This window comes from Pogona vitticeps, chromosome 3 (genome assembly GCF_051106095.1).
Source record: "Pogona vitticeps strain Pit_001003342236 chromosome 3, PviZW2.1, whole genome shotgun sequence".
NCBI classification, from domain to species: domain Eukaryota; kingdom Metazoa; phylum Chordata; class Lepidosauria; order Squamata; family Agamidae; genus Pogona; species Pogona vitticeps.
In genome coordinates this window covers 229,794,530-229,820,383 of record NC_135785.1, presented here as the reverse complement: position 1 = coordinate 229,820,383, position 25,854 = coordinate 229,794,530, and the positions used below count along the sequence as shown (strand labels likewise).

Genomic DNA, 25,854 nt, shown 5'->3' with positions numbered 1-25,854 from the left:
ATGGAAGATTGTCTTCGGACAAACGCTGGCTCTATGTCTTGGAAACGGGGATGAGCACCGCTCCCTAGAGTCGAACACGACTGGACAAAAAAAATTGTCAAGGGGAACCTTTACCTTTTTTTGCTCTAGGAATGTTGTGATTTGAAAAAATTCTACTCCATCCTTCACTAAGTTGATCTCTTCCAGAGGTTTCAGAATTGAACTCCCAGAACAGCCCCATCCAACCCCAGATCAGAAGCTATAGTGCCCCATTTTCTATGGCACCAGGTTGGCAAAGACTGCCGTCCCTTAATAGCAGAAATACCCATCACTATTTCCCCTTGCAGCCAGATATTACTTCCCCTTTATTTAAAATAAATAAATAAATTGCCAGCCTGACAGGCCTTCTACAATTTCACTCTGTATCTGATTGTACTGTACAGCAGATAGGCTGCTAGACCACAATCCAGTAAGGGTGGGCTCAAATTGCCAGGGAACTCAATAAGGGACACCAACAGTAACCTGCTCCACCTACATACTTCAAAAACCCTGTTAGGGTTGCTATTAAGTGAGCTGAATCACATAATGACTGAAATTCAGCAGTAAGTCACTACCAGAGGGGTCCCGTTAAAAGGGAACGGTATGGTCAGTACAAAATACAAATGCAAGAGTAGGCGATACCGTTACAGACCACGGGGGAAAAAAACACTTCGTGTATTGTATGATCATTTTTGTAGTGGTCTTTAAACGTATCGCCTACTCTTGCATTTGTAAATTGCATTTATGTAGCTGCTGACTCACTAAACCCCCACCGATTCAATGGGCCTACTCCAACAGCTGACTTACTCCTGAATTGCAGCCAATAACAACAGATCATTATTACACTACAAAGAAGGGCGAGACTCGACCACGCCTTTCCTGAGCATGTGCGGAAGGTTGATCCATTCCCCGCCCCCAAGAGCAGGAACTCGCCAACGTCGCGTACCTAACCGGGCGTGGGGGGAAAAAAAAGCATCTCGCCTCCGCGCATGCTCACTGCGGGTTTCCTCTTGGAGGGCGGGGATCGCTGTCGTTAGTTCGCTCGAGGGTGGAGGGCGCCTGCGCGGCGGCGGCGGCCCGGCAGCCTGAGTGGCAGGAACAGCTTGGGCGGCCTCGTTTTGCCACGTACAGCGGCGGCGGCAGCGGCGACAATAACAGCAGCGGCAGTGAGTGGTGTGGGAGAAGGTGGCTTCTGGCGGGGGGGGTAGGAGAAATGGATCCGTAGGGTGGTGCCGAAGCCTCGGTAGGGTGGAAGAGTTAAGAGTTTTAAGTGGGACGGGAGAGCCGTCGCCTTGGTATGAATGGAAGAGGCCGAGCCGGCAGGGAGAGGGCTGCCCGGCCGGGGCTGTGAGGGGAGCCGGAGGCCTGTGGCGGAGGCCAAGGCCGCACCCCTTTCAGTCAGCTCGTGAGGGGAGGGGTGGGGAACGGTTCGCCGGTCCCCCGCTCTCCTCTGCTGGTGCTGCTGACGACCCTTCTGGTGGCCTTTGCCTCACAGAACGCCGCTTCTTCCGGGTGGCCGTCTTCGCCGGTCGCATTAGAAGCCTCGGAGCATCTTCGTGGGCGTTTAAAGGAACCTTTAAAAAAAAAAGAGAGATATCAGAAGCTCTCCTGGAGTCAGGCCTCTCTGGAAAAGCCGTGCTTCCTTTCTTGACAACAAAACAAAAACAAACCCTTACGGCTTCTTTTCTCTTTATTATTTCCCAACCCTCTAACCCGTATTTGAGATTATAAAATGGGACGTAGCTGTAAGATGGTCCTGTCAGTGGCCCTCCTTATGAAACGGGTAAAAATGACGCCGCTCTGGAAGTGACTTCAACAAGGTGTCCTCCTCGTAATTTCTGTCGGTGTTCTGTTAGGGGAGTTCTTCGTCCAAGGTCACCAGGGAGGCTGGGGTTCTGCATGAAGTCGGGCATAATCGGTGTATAATTTATATAAAAGAAGGTGATGTGGGAAATTGTATTTTCCCAGCCAAAATGTTCAAAAAGCTGGAAGCCCCCCCCCTTTTTCTCCACCACGAAATCTTTACTAGCGGAATAGGCTAGATTTTTAAAATACACTCTGCTGATGGTACTATTTAGTCATTTGCCCAAGTGAAACATCCTAAAGGAGGAGCAGGCGGGTGGGTGTGAGACAGCACTTCCTCATTTCAAAGTCGTTCTCTGTAGAATGTAGGTTACACTTGTGATGAAGTGTAGAAGTAAATCTAGATCAGAACCCATTTCACCAGGTACTTCTGATATGGGTTGTGGTCTCAAAAATTGATCTAATGACCTTATTTATGTTAACATCACACTGTTCCGTGATTAAATCAAACTTAATACGTTTTACTAAGAACTACAAATCACAATAAAAATTGGAAAGATAAGAAATGGTAGGCTTTTTAACTTTCAAGATGTTGCTTTGTGTTTGTTTATATTGAACTCTTCACTATGCAGAGTGGTAAAGAACATCCCTTTTGTAAAATGATGTCATAGCTCCCAAAGTAACAAATGAATTTTACAGGATAAGTACCTTAAGAAATAATTTCAAGGTATTATTTTCAGGCATAGTCTTTGAGACTGCTGTACAGGTAATCTATTTTTGATAGGTACACAAGATAACTGCCGCCAACAGTCAGTTGGTGAGATACTTGTAACTCTTAAATCTGCTGATTTCACAAGTATGAAATTAACTAGTATTGACAACCCAGAGTGGTTGTTCAGACCAGATGGGTGGGATATAAATTGAAAAAATGAATGAATGAATGAATGAATGAATGAATGAATAAATAAATAAATAAATAAATAAATAAATTAAAATTAATTTTATTTATTGCTTTTCATATAATAGTTGGATTATTTTTAAATATTTGTATACTTACTGTTTTTAGCTTTTGAATACAGTGGGGTCTTGTCCTACGGAATTAATCCGTATTGGAACGGGGTCCATAGGTCGAAATAGGAATGCATTGAAAACCAATTAATTTGGAACCCGCCCAAGAAACACCCCCCCCACGCACACACAAAATTAAAATAAATGTAAAAATTTTTAACCTTACCTTTTCGAAACCTTCCAGGGTCGCCCGCCGCCACCGCCACTGCTGAAGGACTCGGAGGGCTTCGGCGCTGCTGCCAGAGGCCTCTCGGAGCTCCGCTGCCGCCGCTGCCATCTCCACTGTTGGAGGACTCCGAGGGCTTCAGCGCCGCTGCCAGAGGCCTCTCGGGAGCTCCCCGCTGACGCAGGCATTTCCAGAGTGGTCCAGGTCTACCAGGAGATGGCTTCCCCCGGTAGGCCCAGTCTACTGCCCAGGAAAGCCTGGGTCGGTGGGGAAGGCATCCAGAGGTCCGCCACTGCTGGGAGCCGAGCTGTGCCAGGCGATGCCGGCCATGCTCGGACTCCTGGACTTCCCCCGCACGGCGGGGGAAGTCCAGGAGTCTGAGCGTGGCCGGGATCTCCCGGCACTGCTTGGCTCCCAGCAGCGGTGGCGGGAGGGGGAACTTCAGATGCCTTCCATGCGGAGAAGCCCTGGAAGGCATCCAAAGTCCCCACCCCCCCTGCCGCCGCCGCTGCTGCTGGGAGCCGAGCATGGCTGAGATCACCCGGCGCGGCGCCGCTCCCAGCGGTGGCAGGGGGGGATCTCCGGATGCCTTCCAGGGCTTCTCCGCCCCCATAGGAGGCATCTCGGAGGTCCCCCCATTGCCAATAGTGCCTCCAAAGGTATCCAGAGGCAGATCCGCGGATTTGAATTTGGCGCTTTCCCCGCCTCCCTCTTCTGGTCCGTAGGTCGATTGTCCGGCCGCAAGTCAAAGTGAAAATTTGCGGCCGGAGAAGTACGGATCTCGAAAAGTTCGTAAGAGGAGGCGACTGTAAGTCAAGAATCCACTGTATTGTCTTTTTAATGATGTGAGCCACCATGGGTCCTTTTAAAGCAAAAAAGCGGGATAAAATATTTTAAATAAATAGAGAGAGATCTAGAGGGCAGACTGCATCTGGTTTCTCTGAGGCAGTGTAGTATAAGATGGAATCTGTTATTGTATCAGTTTTGTTTATAGATTTTGATTTTAATTTGGCTAATACTGTTCATTTATTTTTCTCACATTAACCAACAGTTTCAAAGGAGTAGATGTGTTAGTCTGTTGTAGCAAAAACAGAAACTGGTGGGAGCTTAAACGCTAACACACATTGCTATCATTTTATAGCTAACACAATATTAGAACAAGGATGTGCAAAGTGTGGTCCATGGGGCACATGCAGCCCCCCCCCCAGACTGTTTTGAGTTCTGCGGACTACCTCATGCCTTCTGAACTGAATGCCTAATACAGTATGTCCTAATATGTATATTCTCTGCATTGTGAAAATGCTGCACTGTTAAATTTTATTGTTCAATACTGCAGAATATCATTTGGGATTTTTTTTCACACATTTTAATATGTGGTCATATATATGTGTATGCTTGTTAACAAAGACCTGTAAGAGATTGAAACTAATTTAACCTGTATTTGCTTTCTGATGCAGATTCCACACGCTGCAGTATTTATATTTGGTAAGTGGCACTGCATGGCGGGACCTCTGACCACCAGCTGAAAATAAAAGAATAATCTGCCTGCTATACAATAAACTTTGCAAGAAAGGTAAATTCATTTTGAAATTCTAAAGTTCACAGTGGTGCTGCTTTGTCTAAAATGGATAGTCAAGATCTGCTTCTTAATACTGTCAGACTCTTCATGCTGAAGAGTGCATTTCAAAGTATGCAGCTGTGATAGTGCAAAATAGCAGTTTACTTTTCTCTTGAAATAACTGAAACTCTGATTTGGTTTGTGAATTCCCCTTGGAAAACAAAGTTAGAGAGCAAGGAGAATAATCAATAGTGGGCTATCCTAATACAGTTTAAAAACACAAGCATATCATCTCTCATGCAATATATAGCATGTCTAAGTGATACAGAATTTATTGTACAACTGGACATAACACTGTTTACAGATTTTTATCTTTCAGAAGTAGCTGGTCTGGTAGACTGTCATTTTTATTTTACGCCACTACATGCCTGTCTAGAGAATTTTGGAACTGTTAATCATTTTAAAAGTTTTTTGGGGTGCATAATACTTGTACACCTTCATTCTTAGTGTCGCAATCACCTTTGAAGTTCCTATTCCCCTGATCTTCACAAGGTTCTTGCCCTTCCTTTCTCCTCGCTGCCACCAGATATTAGTTTTAATATCATGTCAATGCCAGGACATGTGTGATGCCAAAACCCAAATCATTTATTTAACATTTATAATTAGTAAGGACATGTAGAATAAATTGCAGGATGCAAATCACTTATAATGAATCTATTAGAATACTTTTTCTTAACTCTTTCAACCCTCTGTTTCGATCTCCATGCTTAGTTCTCTAACTCACACTTCATTTCTTTCAAGCAACACACAATCTCCCTCAAGTATCTCTCCACTGGTCTTTTTTTCTTTTTCCTCTTCCTCCCTGGCTCCGCCTTCCGTTCTCTCATTGGCTCCTGCGTCTGTTCTGCAGTAACGGGCAGGTGAGGTCAGGGCTGTTTGCTACACTTAGTAATGCCTTTCAATTCAATAACATGTTATTTGTTTTTCTTCTTTATTCCTAATATAATTGGTTTGTTTATTGGTAAACCAATACTCTTTATTGTTTCATAGTTAGTGACAATATAATTTTTCCTTTGTTTCTTCCTCAGAGCTCTAGGAGAAGGACAGAGTTAAACCATGAATGGCCAACTGGACTTGAGTGGGAAGCTTATAATTAAAGCTCAGTTAGGTGATGATATTAGAAGAATTCCTATTCACAATGAGGATATCACCTATGATGAGTTAGTGCTGATGATGCAGAGAGTTTTCCGGGGAAAGCTTCTGAGCAATGATGAAGTTACAATTAAATACAAAGATGAAGGTAGGATTGTATTTTACCTAACAGTGCAGAACTGTTCTTGGGATTATTCAGCTCCTCTACTTATGGAACTTTGTTGTTTTTTTTAACTAGGCAGAGCAGTACACCTTGGAAAGCCAGTTTTCCAGGGTGCTAGTGTTCTGCAAGAACTGTAACATTTCAGGAATTGCAAGCATGCTAAAGTAGTTTGAAAAGTGTGATAGAATTGCAATAGGAAAGCCTTCCCCATCTTTCCGACTTTTAGATAGGTCAGACTGAAAGTCACATCCTCTGTAACCTGCCCAGAGATGGATGGAGATTCGAGGATTTCTGTTTTATCCCCTTTGAAGGACACTAGATTGGGGAAAATTGATATGTAATGGTGTAGTCCTGTCACAGCCTTAACCTTGAACGTTTCATTCCTCGCTGGGTTGAAGTAATTGTCAGTGATTCTTTAGTAAGGCTTATATATTCAAAGGAGGCCATTACTCAAAATGTGAAGTTTATGCGGGTTGACAAGAGAGTTAGACGAGAAGCAGCACATAAGATTTGCATGGCAACCAGGGCTTTGCTGAACAACAGGTATAAAGCCAAAGTGTTGTTCTTTCTTAGGAGAAAGATAGATGCAAGGAACACTTTAAAGTTGCATATTGGCAAAATTTAATACAGGAAGGTATGGAGCTATTTATTGAAATGCAGTCACTTCAACAATATTGAAGCCTCTTGCAATGTTATGTACTGGGGGATGCATAGAATTAGGATAAAATTGAATGTACTTGTGCCACTGCAGATACCTCACTTGTAGATCCAAGGGATACCAGTTTACATAATATAATGATAGTTATGTGCCATCAAGTCTGTGGCTCAAATCCTATTGCTTAGTGTGGTAAGTTGTACTAGAGCAGACTCATTGAATCAATGAAGATTTGGTGATTCAGCTCCTCCATAAGTTCCATTGATTCAAATGGATCTGTTGTAGTTGCAGTTTTAGAATCAGTGAAATTGAAGGAGCAGCTGACTCACCCAGTTCAATGGGCCTAACTCTACTGAGACTTACTGTGTTAACCAAAAGGATTTCAGCCATTGTTTCAGGCCTATGTAAATATAGTTTTTATGAGCTTCAGTTTGAGAAGAAATTCCTAAACAGCAGTTTTCAGCAATCATATAGTAACACTTGCTATCTCAGCATAGTTTTTTTTTCTCTAGTGGATTCTCAAACTCAATTTTAGGATTTTCTCCCTTGTGTGAAATATAATCCATAATTGTACCTACCCTTCTTTCTGATAAGTCTTTTTGTTTTGCCTGATTGGGTTGTCTGGAATAAGAAACAGGACAATTTTTTGGCTGTCTTTGCAGCCTAATTAAAGGCAGAGTGCATTTCACATTTGCGTCGGTCCCAGTATAAAACTGAAGAGCATGTTAGCACCAATTTCTTAAGCAATTTTTGTCTTAGCAAGTTTCTCACCTTGACTTTTCTTGAAATTACTAGTCATCTTGCAGTTAAAATACATGTTTGACTTCTGACAAGGTTGTGCATAACGTTGTCTTGCTTATAATTTCTTATTTGCTTCAAAATTTATTGGCTGGGGGTGGCAAAGGACAATATCATGAACATTCAGGTGTTGTATTTCATTTAGTACTGCCGGGAAATAGTTAAGGATTCCTTAAGGACTCTAAAATGGATGGTGATACAAGGCACTAGTGGACAGTTTCAACATTTTGACATTGGGCACAATACAGTAGAGTGTGGGGAAGCTTTAGAGGTTAGGTTCCTGCCAGTTTATTTCTTACAGAACTTCTACATCATCAGCTTCTTATAGCAAAATTCAAGCTTAAAATGAAGAGAGTAGGAAAAAACACTATATACTCAGGTATAATCTAAACCAAATCCCTTATGAATACACAGTGGAAGTGAAGAACAGATTTAAGGAACTAGATTTGGTGGACAGAGTGCCTGAGGAACTATGGATGGAGGCTCGTAACATTGTAGAGCAGAGCCTCGTTCGTAGCACAGTGGTTAAACCACTGTACTGCAGCCAAAACTGTGCTCACGACTTGGGTTCAATCCCAGGTAGCCGGCTCAAGGTTGACTCAGCCTTCTATCCTTCTGAGGTTGGTAAAATGAGTACCCAGGTCGCTAATTAACTTGTAAACAATCCAGAGAGTGCTTGAAGCATTATGGGGCGGTATATAAGCAGCACGCTTTGCTTTGCTTAAATTGTATAGGAGGCAGCAACAAAAACCATTCCAAAGAAAAGGAAATGCAAGAAAGCAAAGTGGTTGTCCAATGAGGCCTTAGAAATAGCGGAGAAGAGAAGGGAAACAAAATGCAAGGGAGATAGGGAAAGTTTCAGAAAATTGAATGCAGGCTTCCAAAGAATAGCAGAGAGACACAAGAGGGCCTTTTTAAATAAACAGTGCAAATATATAGAGGAAAAGAATAGAAAGGGAAAAACCAGAGATCTGTTCAAGAAAATTGGAGATATTAAAGGAACCTTTTGTGCAAAGATGGACATAATAAAGGACAAAAATGGTGGGGACCTTGCAGAAGCAGAAGAATTATGCCAGAAATATCTGGATGTCCTGGACAACCCAGATAGTGCAGTTGCTGACCTTGAGCAAGACATCCTGGAGAGTGAAGTGAAGTGGGCCTTAGAAAGCATGACTAACAGCAAGGCCGGTGGAGGTGATGGCATTCCAGTTGAACTGTTTAAAATCTTAAAAGACGATGCTGTTATGGTACTACACTCAATATGCCAGCAAGTTTGGAAAACTCAGCAGTGGCCAGAGGATTGGAAAAGATCAGTCTACATCCCAACCCCAAAGAAGGGCAGTGCCAAAGAATGCTCCAAATACCGTACAATTGCACTCATTTCACATGCTAGCAAGGTTATGCTCAAAATCCTCCAAGGTAGGCTTCAGCAGTATGTGGACCAAGAACTCACAGAAGTACAAGCTGGATTTTGAAGGGGCAGAGGAACTCGAGACCGAATTGCTAACATGCGCTGTATTATGGAGAAAGCCAGAGAGTTCCAGAAAAACATCTACTTCTGCTTCATTGACTACGTAAAAACCTTTGACTGTGTGGACCACAGCAAACTATGGCAAGTTCTTAAAGAAATGGGAGTGCCTGACCATTTTATCTATCTCCTGAGAAATCTATACGTGGGATTGGAAGCAACAGTTAGAACTGGATATGGAACAACTGATTGGTTCAAAATTGGGAAAGGAGTATGACAAGGCTGTATATTGTCTCCCTGCTTATTTAACTTATTATGCAGAATACATCATGCAAGAAGCAGGACTGGATGAATCCCAGCCAGAATTAAGATTGCCAGAAGAAATCACAACAACCTCCAATATGCAGGTGATACCACTGATGGCAGAAAGTGAGGAGGAATTAAAGAACCTCTTAATGAGGGTGAAAGAGGAGAGTGCAAAAATGGTCTGAAGCTCAGCATCAAAAAACTAAGATCATGGCCACTGGTCCCATCACCTCTTGGCAAATAGAAGGGGAAGATAATGGAGGGAGTGACAGATTTTACCTTCTTGGGCTCCATGATCACTGCAGATGGTGACAGCAGCCACTAAATTAAAATATGCCTGCTTCTTGGGAGGAAAGCAATGACAAACCTAGACAGCATCTTAAAAAGCAGAGACATCACCTTGCCGACAAAGGTCCGCATAGTCAAAGCTATGATTTTTCCAGCAGCGCTGTATGGAAGTGAGAGCTGGACCATAAAGAAGTCTGAGCACCAAAGAATTGATGCTTTTGAATTGTGGTGCTTGAGGATACTCTTGAGAGTCCCCTGGAGTGCAAAGAGAACAAACCTATCCATTTTGAAGGAAATCAACTCTGAATGATCATTGGAAGGACAGATCCTGAAGCTGAGACTTCAATACTTTGCCCATCTCATGAGAAGAGGACTCCCTGGAAAAGATCCTGATGTTGGGAAAGTTTGATGGCAAGAGAAGGGAATGACAGAGGATGAGATGGTTGGACAGTGTCACTGAAGTTACCGACATGAATTTGACCAAATTCTGGGAGGCAGTGGAAGACAGGAGGGTTTGGCGTGCTGGTCCATGGGGTCATGAAGAGTCTGATATGACTTAACGACTAAACAGAAAAAAAACATTGCCTCCCCTCCCCCAGCAAGCTGGGTACTCATTTTACTGACCATGGAAGGATAATAAGCAGAGTCAACCTTGAGCCAGCTACCTGGGATTGAACCCCAGGTTTTGAGTAGAGTTTTGAAACAGCGTTCCGGGTCTAAGTCGCACTGGCCATCTGACAACAGAAAACTGTCTTCGGACAAACGCTGGCTGTATGGCTTGGAAACGGGGATGAGCACCGCCCCCTAGAGTCAAGGGGAACCTTGGCTAAATGTCAAGGGGAACCTTTACCTTTACCTTTTGGCTGCAGTACAGCAGTTTGACCACTTCCTCTTTTGCTTAATTCACTACTCTTCTTCAGGAATGGAACACCTGAATAAGGATGTAGATTTGCTCCTGCATACAGTATTGCATGCTTTGGCTTCCTCCATGTTGTGTCTTTATGTATGTATGCTAAAGCAGAGGAGCAGCAGATTGAAACAATCACTGGTTAGGCTAATAAATCCCAAAGAATCAAGAAAAACAACTTAGGGATGTGCCATTCGTTTTTTGAGGAGGAAAGTGCTATAATTCTTTCTGGAGGTTGTAGTTCTCCTGGAGGTGTCCTTTATATAGCATAATTGGTAGGGCTTGAAAATTTTTAGAATGTCTCACCAGTCAGTCAAAAATTTCACCAATCAGCAAGAACCTACTATAGTCTTGCAATTTATGTTAACAAATTTAAACTGGGCGCTTGTTCACTTTTATTTCTACGTAACAATGTGTACAAACCCAAAATAAATTGTATTACGTGCACGGTATTTGCCTATGTTTTCTTAGGGAAGAGAGGAGATATATAAACATTTTAAATTAAATAATAAATGAATTAATAAGTTGATTTCAGTGCAGTTCTCCAGCGGTGGGAAGGTAGGGAGCTGGCTTCGTCTCTTGTATGTCTTTAAAATGTTTTTTTTAATTCTTTGTCTTTTCCTTTGCCTAGGGTAGGAGAATTCAAATTTCCTGCCATTTCCTGCCTTGAACTGTAATTCTCAGAAGCCTTCACCACCAGCTGTGCTCATTCCCAATATAGGGTTACCTCAGGTGTTCTTGGACTGCAATTCCCAGAGGTCTTCACCAGCAGTTGGCCAGCACAAGAACCAGTCCAAGGACACCTGGGTGACCCAAGATTGGGAATCATTGATTTATAACCTCAGACACGGGTTGCTTTATTACCTGCATGCCTGTGGGGTCATGAAGCTTGTATTTTGAATGCCTTTCTTTTGAATGTTTCCAGCAAAAATAAAATGAAAGCAAAAGCGTCCGGCCTCTTAAGGAGCCATGGTTCCCTCCCACCCCAGGATGTGTCCTCGTTCAGTTGAAATTGGGAGCAGGGAATTTCCATGTTCTCCAGCATGGGACTGCTCTACATTCTCCTGCAGAGCTGTATCTCTATGTGCTGCTCAAACTCTCTTCTTGTGAGAAGAGGGCAGTTTTCCTTTTGCAGTGGGAGGGGGGAGGGGATGACTGCAGGATTAGAGGGGGGGAGCTGTGACTCATCAAGCAACAGATGAGTTGATAAGTGCATTTTTCAAGCCCTGATAATTGGCAATAGGATGCCATCTCCAAGAAGTATTGTGCCAGGAAATAAGACCTAGGAAGAGACCTCAGCCTTTCTTCAAATGAATGTGTCTAAAGGGTTTTTTTTGTGAGCTGGAGCACCTGGAATTCTTCCTGGGGATGTACTGGCAAATTCTGGGATTTGGAGTCCAAAAGGGAAAAAAAAAAGAATAACATGTCCCTGAAAACAACCTCAGGTATTGATTAGACATTAGCTTGTGACACCATAGCAGTCAGTAGTTGGCGTGGATTGTTAGCTAGTGGGTTTGAACATTTATGTTTTCCTTTCTTTATTATTCACCTTTTAAAATCAGCGTACAAAATTAAGCAGTTTTATGATAGAAGGACAAACATTCATACAGGTACAGCACATATCTGGAATCCAGCTTATTGCTTCGGAGTTTAGTACATCTTTACGTTTATAAAGTATCCTGCAATATTTCATTTTTGCTTGAGTTCCCCTGTGGATTCTTTTGTGTATTTGATAAAAGGATTCCATGTTGTAAGGAAAGTGTTTGGCTTAGTGGTCCCCTTTTATAGTCTAAGAGCATATGCTAATCTTTCCACCAATGGTTTTTGCCATGTTCTTTTAAACCAATTCTCTGTTGTCGATTCCTCCAGTGTCCTCTACCCTGTTTCTATTTCTAGCTGTGCTGCCAGTGCTAGGCAGGATATCATTTGCTTTTGCAGCAGGTGTTCTTGAATACTCATTAAGATGGATAATAAATAGAAAACCCCACAAAACTCAATATTTTGATTAGTTATTTTTGAAATAAACCAATCCACTTTTCCAAAATGCTTTCACTTTGGGGCACTCTCACTATAGGTGAGCTAACATTTTTTGGTCACAGACTCCAGCATACAGGAGAAATAGGAACATTTATTTTAGAGATGCAACCACTAGTAGGTTTTATATGTAGCCTGTGTTCTAACTGGAGGTGGCCTTGGAGACTGGCACAGCAAGTAGTGCTTATCGTTCTTTTTAATTCATGTTAACAATTAAATGCTTTGGGTTTTTTTATGCAGTTGATCTGCTAATGCTTTGGGTTAATTTTGTAACATTTTACTCTTTTCAGAAATGTTATTAGTAACATCTGGCTCTAGAAATTTCATTGGTCAACAACTCCCACCATACTTTACTATTGACAGTCCTTGAAGAGGTGGGTTGGACATCTTGCCTTCCAGTGATATCTGGTGGGCAAGATGTTTCCCATCTTTGGTGTAAATAGTCTGTAGGTGATACCTACAGTATTATACTTTAAAAGGATCTTGGTGGATATGATCCTAATTTAATTCTATTTGACTTCTCTTCTTCATTGAAATGCCTGTTTAACCTATGAGCTCAAAGAGATGGCCCATAATTATTTTTAGTTATGTGATTTTATAAGAGCTATGAAATGTTTGGCTGACTATAGAATGCCTCCTTGTCTTCTGGTTGTATGATTAATTGCATCACCATTTGCAGGATGGTGTATGCTGGCTGTAAATTTTAAATTTTGGGGAAGGAAAGAAGGTTATTTTCATCTCTAGTCACTGTTCTTTGATAATTAATGCAGTTTTTTTTAATGTACAAGGAAAAATTGGTCCTCATGGTTGTATTATGATAAGCCTTGAATTGTCACATGCTGTTACATGTGTTTTGAACTGATGTTATTAATTATTTATGTTAGAATGACTCTTGAATAATTTTTATCATTGAGTTTGCATCTAATTCTTGATTCTCCTTCATTAACAGATGGTGATCTTATAACAATATTTGATAGCTCAGACCTTTCTTTTGCAATTCAGTGCAGTAGAATACTGAAACTGACATTGTTTGGTAAGTATAATTGCTTTTGGAATCGTTCAGCAATTATTGTACAATTACTACTTCTTCTCTTTCTTTGGTGATAAACTTTTCCTCAATACAGTTCCTTTAGCAATTCAGAGGATGCAAGTAGCACAAATTGCTTGTTGCGCTGGAAAAGTGAGTTCAAGTGTAGAGGGTCACAGAGTGGTCATTGTGTAGAATTGGCTAGAATAAGCTTCAAGACAGTGTAGTGGGGAGCTGGTACCATCCAAATGTTTGACTGGAACTACTATTGCACCAGAGAGTCATTCTGTGTGGCTGATGGGGAATTAAATAACATCTAGGAGGGTGTAGATTCCCGTCCCAGCTGTAAAATCTACAGAACATCTTCACAGAATTCTTAAAGAGTAGTGCATCAAGTTATTGTCAGGATTTGTGTCATGTAGAGTCATTGACTGAATATCTGTTTTATAGTTAATGGGCAGCCAAGACCTCTAGAATCCAATCAGGTAAAATACCTCCGCAGAGAACTGATAGAACTTCGCAACAAAGTTAATCGTTTGCTGGATTGCTTAGAGCCACCTGCTGAGCCAGGGCTTTCTACCAGCCTCCCTGAAAATGGTAAGTTGCCATCTGCTACTGCTAAACCATTGCTTGAACTTTTGCTACATTCTGTGTTTGTGTGTATCCTGTAGAGAAATACACATATCCTCCCAGTCATATGAGTTCCTAATGTTGAGATCCAATTTTTTTTAAAAAAATTGTATAAAGTTTTTTGCCATTTCTGCAGTCCTTTTGGATGTGTTTACTCTAAGTTCTATATTTGGTTACATAGCGACTAAATCCACTGGGATGAAAGTCTAAAACTTTATAAATAAAAATGGAATTTAAAAAACATACATGGTCATACATTTTCTCATGCAGAATATTCTGACTGGATCTCTCAGTGATTTAGGCATCTGGCTGTGGATCTAGTGGTTAGGAGTTCAATTCCCTACTGTGTATCCCAGAAGAGCTGGTCTGTGTGGCCTTGGGCAAGCTGCACAGTCCCATGATGCCCCCCAGAAGAAGGGAATCGTGAACCACTTTTGAGTTTGTTCTACCTAGAAAACCTTTGAAAGCCACCATGAGAACACGTTGTTGTTCAGTAAATATTCTTATGAGTATAAATCTTCATTTTAAATGCGTTTCTGATGTTGAGTACAGTTGTGCCCCGCTTAACGATTGCCTCACTTAATGAGGAAATCACTTTACGATGAGGTTTTTGCAATCGCAACGATAGTCTAAATAGGGGAATTTTGCTTAGCGATGATCGGTTCCCTGCTTCGGGAACCGATTTTCGCTTTACAACGATCAAAAACAGCTGATCGTCGGGTTTCAAAATGGCCACCGGCTGAAGAAAATGGCCCCCCGCTATGCTTAGGGACGGATTCCTCGCTGCACAGGCATGGAAAATGGTCGCCCCTATGGAGGATCTTGGCTGGACGGTGAGTTTTCAGCCCATTGGAACGCATTAACCGGGTTTTAATGTGTTTCAATGGGCTTTTTTATTTCGTTTGACGATGTTTTCGCTCTACAGCGATTTTGCTGGAACGAATTAACATCGTCAAGCGAGGCACCACTATAGTATAATATTGTAAGTAGAAATAACATTTATTTTACCATATACTCTCTTCTTCTTAGCCCAAATATTACGGTGGAGTAGTCAGGAATGATTCTTTACTTCTTTTCTTATTAATAAAAAGGATGTGATAAAACATGGTATGTTATAGAATCTTTGAAGCCAGATGGATTTTTAGCTGATTGATCTGGTGGTGTATGCTAAACAGCTGCAATGACATGTGTGCACTAATTCTTGTTCATGCAGGACCTTCCTATTATCTTCAAGAGGGAAACAGTCCTTTCTAACAGAGAGGAAAATACACATGTGGAATATTTCTGTTTTCTAGAAGAAAACAGAAAGCTTAGATGAGAAGCAAAGAAGTTATCTGGATTGTGGCCATACTGTCCATGCCCGTGATTTAAACATGCACCTTTTTTTCTTTTTTTTCCTCCTTTTTTTAAAACAAAATTTAGAATAAAGCCAGTTTGAGAGCATTTCTGGACATGTGTCCTGCTTGGGAGATTTTCATAGGCATTTGGGTGTTTGACATGGGACCAGATTAATAGATTAGGTAGGTCCAGTCTGATCCAGAAGCACCCTATGTTCTTAATTGCCCAGTGGTTACATTGTTTTAGGTTGTAGTACAATGCCATGTTTGTCTGAAGTTGGGGATGTGACATAATTTAGGATGTGGGTGATTAATTGATTAATGTGGAAAATATTGGAAAATACTAGTTAAAGCTAGCTATGGTACTAGCTAAAACTAGAAGTTGCTTTACAAAAGCATATTATATTGTCAGGATTTGGATACTGAAAGGATATTAACTTTGGGCTGAATAAGCTTCCTTAAACTTTGCCTGAAAGAAGTTTGGACTGCTGGGGAATTATTTGATTTTTATGGGCTAAACGTTTTCTATAAATCATTACTGATAAATAACCAAATAGTAATTTTTGTGTAACAAGTTGAGACTCTTTAAAAAACTTGATTGCAAATCAAGTGTATTTCAACAGCTAGATGCAGGTCAGGTAGGTAAGCTTGATATTCTCCATTTGTTTGATTTAAGTTGTTAAATACATATGAAAACACATAATAGTGTTTATTATATCGTGGATGTAACATATTGATTTCTACCTCTTGTGGAAGAATTAATGTAAAGTAAAGTAAGTAGTAAAATGTTAGGATTCCAAGAATTCTACTCAAATTCTGTAAATCTAGATTTTCAAGATACAGTGAGTTCCCCCCCCCCCCAGTGGTTCCCAACCTTGGGTATACAGGTGTGTTTCTGGACTGCAATTCCCACAAACCCTGGCCATCACAGCTGGTGATGAAGGCTTCTGGGAATTGCAGGCCAAGAACCACCTGGATTACCCAAGATTGGGAACCACAGATGCCAGAACATCTGGTATAGCTTTGAAGATGCCAGGTGAGCCATGCTAGCCCCTAAAATGAATGTGTTGTGCTGACATAACCATGCATTTAGAAATTCCTTCTGCTTTTCAGATGTTGCTGAGGGCAGGGAAGACAAGCCTGCTTCTGACTCTTCTGGCAAACCTTCTCAAGTTATAGCAGCAAGTATGTCTGCTTTTGATCCATTAAAAAATCAAGATGAAATCAACAAAAATGTCATGTCGGCATTTGGGTTGGCAGATGATCAGGTGTCCGGTAAGAATATATATTTTATCGGAACTCTTGTTGGAAGTTGAGCCTTTTAGAAATGGCCACGCATCATGACAATCATATACAGTGAACACGGTGAAGTAGGAGTGTTGTTACCTACATTCCCTCCATCCACTGTCTGAATTTTTGTTTCTTGTGTTTTCTCCCATCTTGGATCATTGTGTTTCTTAGTAATATATTGTTATGATTTTAGACTGTAAAGTGTTACATGATGTGTTGTTACCCGCCCAGAGTAATCTATATGTCTAGATGGGTGGGCTATAAATGTAATAAATAAATAAAATAAATAAATACTGCAAGATATCCATTTTACCCAGTGGATGGAGGATAGCTTGTTCAATGGTCTGTCCCTCCTTCTTGCTTCAACAGATTGCGAACTGCAAAAGGTTTGAGCTGGGAATCTCCAGCATGGGAATGCAGGCCTCTGCAAGCCAATTCATTTTCAAGCTGCCCCCAAAAAACCAAAATACTAGGAGAAGAAAGAGGCAGGCATTTAGTAAATAATTCTCCTATAAACTTATGAAGGCTCAACATGGTAATTAACACTGAAAGTGCTGATAAAAGCAGCTTCATGCTGAATCAGTCCATCCCACCCACATGCAGCAGAACTGAAAGATCTTACTGCTATGTTGAGGGTACTGTATATCCTCCTTCCACTACATAAAATGGTCATTTCACACTTAGTACCAATGTTTCTGTTTTATATAGTGGAGGAGAGCATCATGTATGATGGGACATGTCCTAACTACGACTGGCTTCCTAGCAGCGAATAATTAGAGGGTTTTTTTTGGTGAGGTTGCGAGAAATCTAGTGTGCCATAAAAGAGCCCTTCTCCACAGGATGAACAGCAGGATGGTCTGGACTTTGAAAAATGGAGGTTGTAGTGAGAGGTCTTTTCACTTGTTGCATCTTCAAAGACATTTGAGTTGAGGAAGAATACAGGGGGTGCTGCTCATTCTGAACTGCTGAAACTGTAGTGGTCATTACTACTTTAGCCATAGCTACATTGGAAAGATACTTTACTTCCTAGGCAGTTTAGAAATTCTGGATGAAGGAGTTGGCCATTTGTGATTTGGGGAAGGAGAAGGAGGGCGTGCATCTTCTCCAGTGTGATTCCTTCCACTTCTCCTGATAGGTTGGATGACACTGGAAAGCTTCCATAAGCCAGTGTTGCTCTGATCTTGGTAAGCCCATCTGCTTGTTTGGAGCCATTGTGCCTCCTTCTCCTCTGTAGCTACAGAATAAAAAGAAGCAGTGAAGTTGATTTACTGAGGAAAGGAATGAAATTGCCTGACAGTGCAGGATTGTGTAGTTCTTATTGCTACAGTATCCCGCTGGTGCAAAAAAAAACAATCTTTTATTTAACATCCAAAAAACCAAGGAATTCATAGTGGACTATAGGAAAAAAAGAGCAGACATTCAGCCACTGTATATAGATGGAGTTGGTGTGGAACAGGTGGTTGAATGTAAGTTTCTTGGGACTATCATAACAAATGACCTGACTTGGAGTGCAAACACCGCTGCGTTAATCAGGAAGGCACAACAACGGTTGTATTTTCTAAGGATTCTTAGAAAGCAACAATTGACTGAGAGTTTGTTAATCACCTTCTATCGGAGTTCGATTGAGAGCATATTATCCTACTGTCTCTGTGTATGGTTCACGAGCTGCACAGTGGCAGAGAAAAAGGCAATTCAAAGGGTGATTAAGACGGCCCAAAACATCATTGGCTGTTCACTCCCCTCTTTGGAAGAATTGTATAAGAACAGATGTAAGAGGAAGATATCTAACATACTGAAAGACTCCTCTCATCCGGGACATCAGCTCTTTAAATTATTACCATCAGGAAGGAGATTCAGGGTATTGAAAGCAAGGACAAGCAGATTCAAGAACAGTTTTTACCCAAGTGCAGTATTGAGTTTAAATGCGGGGCCATAGGTTTTTGGTGGAATTTTAATTGCTGAGAGAAAACGGGGTATCTATATTTGGATGGTGAAAGTTGTGTATATTTTAACTTTTTTTTTTTGTAGTGTTGTCCAGTTTTACCTTGGGGAAGAGCACCTCATTTCGTTGCACCCACTTGTGAGCGCAATGACAAATAAATTTCTTATGTCTTATGTCTTATTGCACAGAGGACATAATTGTCTCCTATCTTTATTGAAGCAAAGACAGGAGACAATATGACTTGCAGAGGATTGTCATCCCACATTCTGGGGCTGCCAACTCAAACCTTATTTTCTGTTTTTCTTGCCTGTTGAAGTGAGTGGTAGGGATACCCCATCTTATAAGGTGTCAGTAAATACTACATGAACTGAGATTCTATTGCATTTTTAAAATGTTCATAATAGTTTCAGAGCAACACATAAAAGGCTTGTATTTTTATGATGGTATTATCAGATGAATGATTCTGCATGACTAAGATTTGAATGAAAATATATGTTTTGTGTGCTTGTTTTATATAGTAGTCCATCTTTTATTGCAGTGTTTCCTAACCTTGGGTAACCCAGGGGTTCTTGCACTGTAGTTCAGGAATCCCAGCAAGCACAGCTAGTGGTTAAGACTTCTGAGAGTTGCAATCCAAGAACCCCTGAGTTACCTAAAGTTGGGAACCACTGTTTTATAGTAGTAGCATAATCTGGCTTCAGCCTGTTTTCCCTGTCAGCTGGCTGAAATGCTTGGAGGACTAATATTCTCTGGTTCAACATGTGCTTCCTGAACGTCTGTGTTTACTATTGTAGTGGATCGGCATGTACCGATTATGTCAGAATTTTATAAAAATTTTCAGGGAACAGTTTCCCAGTCTTTGTGTATAGAAGGGAAATACAACAGCTGGCTTTTAAAATGTGATCCATCATAGAGGATATGCAGCATATGGCTGGACACATCTGCCAGTTACTTAAAATCTGAGAATATACCGTAGTCTTTTTTAAATTAACAGATTGCAAAGGGATGTGACACGTTTGAAAGGCCAAGAAACCAGAAAATGTGTACAATACTAGAATGAAAATGTAATTTCATTTTAAAAAAATTTAGCTGCAAGACAGTGAACTATAATGTGTAATATCAGGTCATTGAGACTGCAATACAGCGATGCCTCGACTTACGAACTTAATCCGTTCCAGAATGGTGTTTGTAGGTCGAAATGCTCGTAAGTCGAAGCATAATTTCCCATTGAAATGCATGGGAATGGGATTAATCCATTCTAGCATTTCAAAACAAACAAACAAACAAACAAAACAAAACCAAACCAAAAAAAATCACACAGAAAGCCTCATTGGAAGGTGCTGGGGCTTAAAAAAAGTAACCAAAAATAAACAGAGCAAGCCCCGAAGGCAGCCAAAAAAAAAAAAAAAAAAAAACACGCCCCAAAACAAAACCCAAAAGTAAACATCGAGCAATCCCCACACTGGGACGGCAATAAAATAAAATAAAATAAAAATTTAAAAATCACCAGAAACAAACAATAACACAGCACAGAAACATAATCCCCCTCAGCCGAAACCCTCCCTGCAAAACCCACCCAGAAGTTTCTAAAAAGCAAAAAGCAGCACCTTACCAGGCAGATCGAAGCCTCTTCCAATGGCACTCACTCCCCGGCGGCTGGTGATGTAGGACAGCCAAGGGTATCCTTACTTTGGAAAAAAAATTTAAAACCCCTCACTGGATCAATTAAAATGGCAAATACAATAGAATAAACAAAATTATATTCTAGATACCTTTTGCCATGGTGTAGAAACTTTCCAAGATGAAATGAGTTGATATAGCATTTTCTTTGGCTGTCACTTTTTTAGTATTAGAAATTATCATATTTTTCAAGAAAATTAAAAACTTTGAATTTCAAATTAGTAGATGAATATACATCAGGCCTTTTAAATAGTGAAATCAAGAGGCATTCATGATAAAACCTATTTTAGTAAAACCCATTAATTTTTGTGCATTGATTACAGATTATTTTCTCTTCTCTTTCCAGGACCCCCCAGTGCTCCTGTAGAAGAACGTTCAGGCACACCCGATAGCATTGCATCTGCATCCTCTGCAGCTCATCCATCTGGTCAACCTCAGCAACCACCATATGGAGGAACTCAGCCACAAACTGGTCAAATGGAAGGTGATCAATATTTATACAGTCTTGCTGGCATTACATAGTATTATCCCACCCACATCTTCTAACATGATGACATCTTTTCATCCTGTCCTTCATGGATCAACTTTCAAGGCTCACCCGCCCACCCTTTTCCTCTGTTTGACTTAGCCTCTTAATCTTTCTTCCCAAATGGGCCCATGTTTACTATATGTAATTGCACATTATCATATTTATCCCTGTCTTGTCTCTTCCCTCCCTTGTGTCTTTTTATTCTGTCAAATGTTATGTTGTAAGCTCTACTTGTGCTCTGCTTTGAATAGTATCATTTTTATGTTGACTGTGTAAATAGTAATGCAAAGTTTTCTGGAGTTAGTTTAGCATAATGGTCAGTAATCAAAAACTGATAAGATGCACTACATCAGTTTTAGAAGGACTTCTGATAGACAAACATTTTGAACACTAGATGGTGCTGTAGTGTTGAGTCACAAGCTAGGCTCTCTGAGGATAGCTGCAGTGACCTGCAACATTTAAAAAGAAATATAGCGAACTGTTATTTAAAAAAAAAAACACCACCCAACATCTGTTCAGGTATTAGATATTTGGGTATATTATGTGAAGAACGGAGTGCTTTAACCGTTCCTTCTCTGACCCTTGTTTTGTCACCCTCTCATTGAAAGAGGCAGCTGATCAGAAGTGGAAGAGTGCTGCTAACTATAAAACTCTCCATGGGTGTTAGAATCCTGATTTTCCAGCATCCCAAGTCATGTGAAGAATGTGTATGGATACTAGAGCTCTTCCTCTGCACATTTTTTCCTTCTGCACATAGCAATAGACAGAAAGAGTGATGGGGCAGGACTAGAGCATTCTCTGTTCATGTTGAAAGTGCAATGTCTGAATTGGAGTTAGCTTTTATTAACAAGTAGAAACATCTGATATGTCTTGTGAATTAATGCCCCAGAAAACTGATACAAGACTATGTAGGTATGACCACTTGACTTCACAGAGCATTGATTGTTTATAAATTGGGCATTGTATGTTCTACAACTCTAAAATAAGTTTCTGCCTCTAAAATGAGTTTCTGCATTGTGAAGCCATTCTCTAAAAGAGAATGGCTTCCTAGGTAAGCTAAGAGCCATAGAGTTTACTGTTTTTGCACATCTCCAGGTATGCAGCTCTCATCATTTCTTCAGTGAATATTGTATTACTTATTAGTTACTATATCATTCAGTAGATGCTTTGATATCTACTATGGTAGAAAGATGGTGGCTGCTGACAGTCAGGAAGTTTAGGAGGAGACTTAATTTGGATTACCAATTAGTTATGGGCTCTCAAGAAAAAGCATGTTTTTTTGATGTTGAAATGAGCTACCTATCTATATTCAGCTAAGTGCACGCATCTTTCCTGAATGTGGGAGGAAGAGAGAAAAGCTTTCTGTGAAACATGTTTATTCAGGAATATATTCAGCTAAATAAATGAATTTTTAAAAAATCTCATTATTTTCAAAATTCTGACTTTAAGAAAATAGTGTATGAGACAGGTAGGTTTAATAATTTAATTCTAAATAGCTTTTATTTTCAATTGGTAGGCCAAATGTATCAACAGTATCCACAGCAGGCTGGGTATCCTGCTCAGCAGCCACCAGGTCAGCCTCAGCAACAATATGGTATGCAGTATCCAGGTAAGCAAGTGGTGGGTGCTTTGGAATTACTCTGTAGTATTGAGTGTGATCATCCAGTTGTTTCTTCCTGGATACATCTTTGTAGTTCAGTTCTGAAATCCTTTTCTTCACAGGCTGCAGTGAGATATATTATCAGGGGGCAAAAGCTCTCAAGGTTTTTCTCAATAACCAGCTTTTCAGGAATTCTTCAGCTACCTTTGCACAAGATAAGGTGATCCGAAACGGTATTGGAATAATACCACTTGTGGTCAGGGATGACTGCACTGCTGTTTTCCATATAGTTGAAACATTTGTGGAAAATAGAGCATTCTGCTAAAGCTTGGGTTGGCTTTACTGAACAGTGGCTGTCACATAACTGCTGCTTTGAAGTGCACCTCAGTGACCCTATATCTTATGGAAGTGATTGATTTAGGGGAAGGATTTATATGACATTTCACATTTTCACTGCAACCTACATTTGAGCCCATATGCAAGTTTATGAGTAATCTGGTTTTTCTCGCCAGATTACTCATGTTCAAACCCACCCATAAGCTCAAACATAGGTTGCAGGGAAAAATATGAAATGTCATGGAAATCCTGGACCTCCTGTAGTATTTCAATCCTCTTTCTGGGTAAGCATGCTGTCCAAATAGTGCATTTGTTATGAGCTAGTTAAAATCCGTTGTTACAAAGCCTGCTGCTTTGTTTGTTAAAACAAAGGGGCATCAGAAGAAAATGGCCGTTTGTCATGTCATTTTATTTATTTATTTATTTATTTGATTTGATTTGATTTGATTTGATTTGATTTATATCCTGCCCATCTGGTATATATTCTACCACTCTGGGTGACTTTTGCTTGCTTCCTTTCTGAACTGGCCTTTCTGAAAGTATCTGGATCTCCTCAGCTATAGTGAAATTGGTCAAATGCACTCCTAAAATCCTGAATAAATTGTGTGAATTCTAGGAAAGTTAGGAAATCTTTCTTTTCAAGAAAACTTATGTTGGAACTGTTTGCACCATCTTAATTTTTGATTTGTCACAGTCATTAATATAAATGACTGTAAGATTTATCCCGACCGCAACACTTTTTAAGGCCTGCTTTTTAAAATGTAAAAGGAAATGCAGTTCAAGTCTTAGCAGTTAGTAAGTCAAGCAATTAGCAATAGTTGTTCCCTCTTGAAATGGAAGTTAATTTTGTGCAAATTGGGTGGTGATGGTGGTCCAATTAGAAGGGTTCTCCCCCATCCCTGTACCAGCAGGTGGTTCTTGGTTCTTATGGTCACCATCTTGTCCAGTATGTTTGGGATAGCTCAGTTTAGTCAAATCAGAATTGCATTTTCAGTAGCTTTCCTGCCTTTTAGAGATTCCATAGTATATGTTGACCCCAAATTCCAGGTGAGTTCAAAATTTGCCCCCACTCCCATTTTTTAGCCCTTGCTTTCTATGCTTAGGGTCCTGCTTTTTAATAATTGTTATATATCTGGTATTTAATGCTAACAGGATTCCAGTCAATGGAGAGGTTTCATTGCAAGTAGCTTCAGGTGTGTTTCATGTTAGAGATAAACAGAGTTATTAGTTTTTGTTCTGGGCTCTTTTGTCTTTTAATTGCCAGTCTGAAATTTTCTTTTAAAACTATTTTTAATAAATTAGGCTAATAGTAAAGCATAGTATTGGAAAGTACTTAAACTCCTGTTGTCATCTTTGTCCTTGTGAAAATCGTGTCTGGAGATATTTTCTGTGTTCGTGTTTAAATGTGAATTTAAAGTATTTTGGACTGTGAATAAAACAGTTGTTGAATACACATGACTTTAAAAGGCAGATATGAAATTTAGTGGTGGTATTATTTCTTTCATTTTAAAAGTACTTCATTGTATTATTCCATAAATCATAAAACTTCTTTTAAACTTTATAAAATCATATAATTATTTCATATAATGAAATTTGCAATCTCCCTTTCTCAAGACTTTAAACAGTATAAATTCAGAATTGATTTGTACAAATTTTAACTTGATTATTCTATAGTTGATGTGTGAACTAACTCCAGCACATAGCTTTCAAATAGACATGGGCATGAACTGCTGGTTTGACAGTTCATGCCAGTTTGTTTTTAAGCTAAACTAGTTTTTGGTGCTTCCCAGCCCTGCCTCTTCCAGTGGTTGCCCACTCAAAGGCAGCACTCTGGCTTTCCTGCCCCACCTCCTTGAGGTGCTGCCTCTGAGTGGGGGCCCACTGGAGGAGGTGGGGCTGGGAAGTGGCCAGACACCTGTTTTGCAGAAAAACAACCGGCATGAAACTTCAAATAAACAGTTCATGCCCATCTCTACATTTGACTGATGCCAAGTAACATGAAAATGGTGCTTCAATCATATGGGCAAGTCTTCTCAGTTAGCAACTGGCTAGCATGTGAGTCACCTTTTAGAACTCTGTTGAGAATGTTCTCCATTTTGTGTACTGGACTTGGTGCTTGCTAGGGTTTACAGAAATGGCAGATAATCTTTTTGGGGTTCTGTAATGTATGCTACTTAGCTTTTGCATTCTTAAAAGGACATATTCTGGATGATCAGGCTAATGCATGTGTCAAGGAATTTGTTATGTTCGCTTCAGTGTGTTAGTCTTCATTTTTTTTCTGCATTTCTTAGCAGGCTACACCCAGCAGACTGCTGCTCAGCAAGCACAGCAGTTCCAGGCATACAGTCAGCAGCCTTCACAGGCTCCAGCTCCTGGCTTTGCTGCCCAAGCACAACAGCTGCCAGCTCAGCCTCCCCAACAGTACCAGGCAGGCACCTATCCTGCACAAAACTACACAACACAAGCTTCCCAATCTGCTACTTATAATGTACCCCCAGCTTCACAGCCTGGAATGGCTCCAAGCCAGCCAGCTGCTTATCAACCAAGACCTGGCTTCACTCCACCACCTGGAACTACTATGACACCCCCTCCAAGTGGCCCCAATCCTTATGCTCGCAACCGCCCTCCCTTTGCCCAAGGTTATACCCAGCCAGGTCCTGGCTATCGATAAGAAAACTATCTGCTGTTAAATGACCCCCAGGTAAATAAATCCAAGCAGCTGCTCAAGCTATTCCATCCATGCAGAGTCCAAGATTCTTTAACTGAAATACAAAAACTAATGAAAGACAGAATATTGTATGGTATCACTGTTGCTGTTTAATTTGCTGGGATAGATGACCAAATGAATCTTGTTTCCTGCTTCAAATTGTATTGGCTTTCTAGTTTAATATTGGTTCCTCTGGAAACACTACCTAAATGTTTGTAAAGTAACGACATTCTAGCTTGCCATATTAAACTGCTGGATAAAAATCTAGCTGACTTATTTGGCCTGTTTTTATTAATGAAATGATGTACTAAATTAGGTCCACTTGTTAAAAATAGATATGTATAAATTGTAACATGCACATTGAAATTGAATAAAACATTCAAACAATTTAA

General features: G+C 40.5%; 1 protein-coding gene across 3 annotated transcripts; it reads left to right on the top strand.

Annotated features, from left to right (window-relative positions):
• Positions 1–1,038: 1,038 nt before the first annotated feature.
• Positions 1,039–25,854, top strand: TFG (trafficking from ER to golgi regulator). 3 transcript variants are annotated; one of them, XM_078389930.1, is made up of 10 exons: positions 1,084–1,184; positions 4,197–4,318; positions 4,513–4,628; positions 5,702–5,913; positions 13,334–13,417; positions 13,862–14,008; positions 16,492–16,653; positions 20,637–20,774; positions 22,336–22,428; positions 25,047–25,854. In XM_078389930.1, the coding sequence occupies exons 4-10, from the start codon at positions 5,730–5,732 to the stop codon at positions 25,424–25,426; spliced, it is 1,188 nt and encodes a 395-aa protein (XP_078246056.1). In that variant the 5' UTR covers positions 1,084–1,184; positions 4,197–4,318; positions 4,513–4,628; positions 5,702–5,729; the 3' UTR covers positions 25,427–25,854. The 3 variants fall into 3 exon arrangements, with proteins under 3 accessions (XP_020640639.1, XP_020640635.1, XP_078246056.1); XM_020784980.3 differs by lacking the exon at positions 4,197–4,318 and having other exon boundaries at positions 1,039–1,184; positions 25,050–25,854; XM_020784976.3 differs by lacking the exon at positions 4,197–4,318 and having other exon boundaries at positions 1,039–1,184.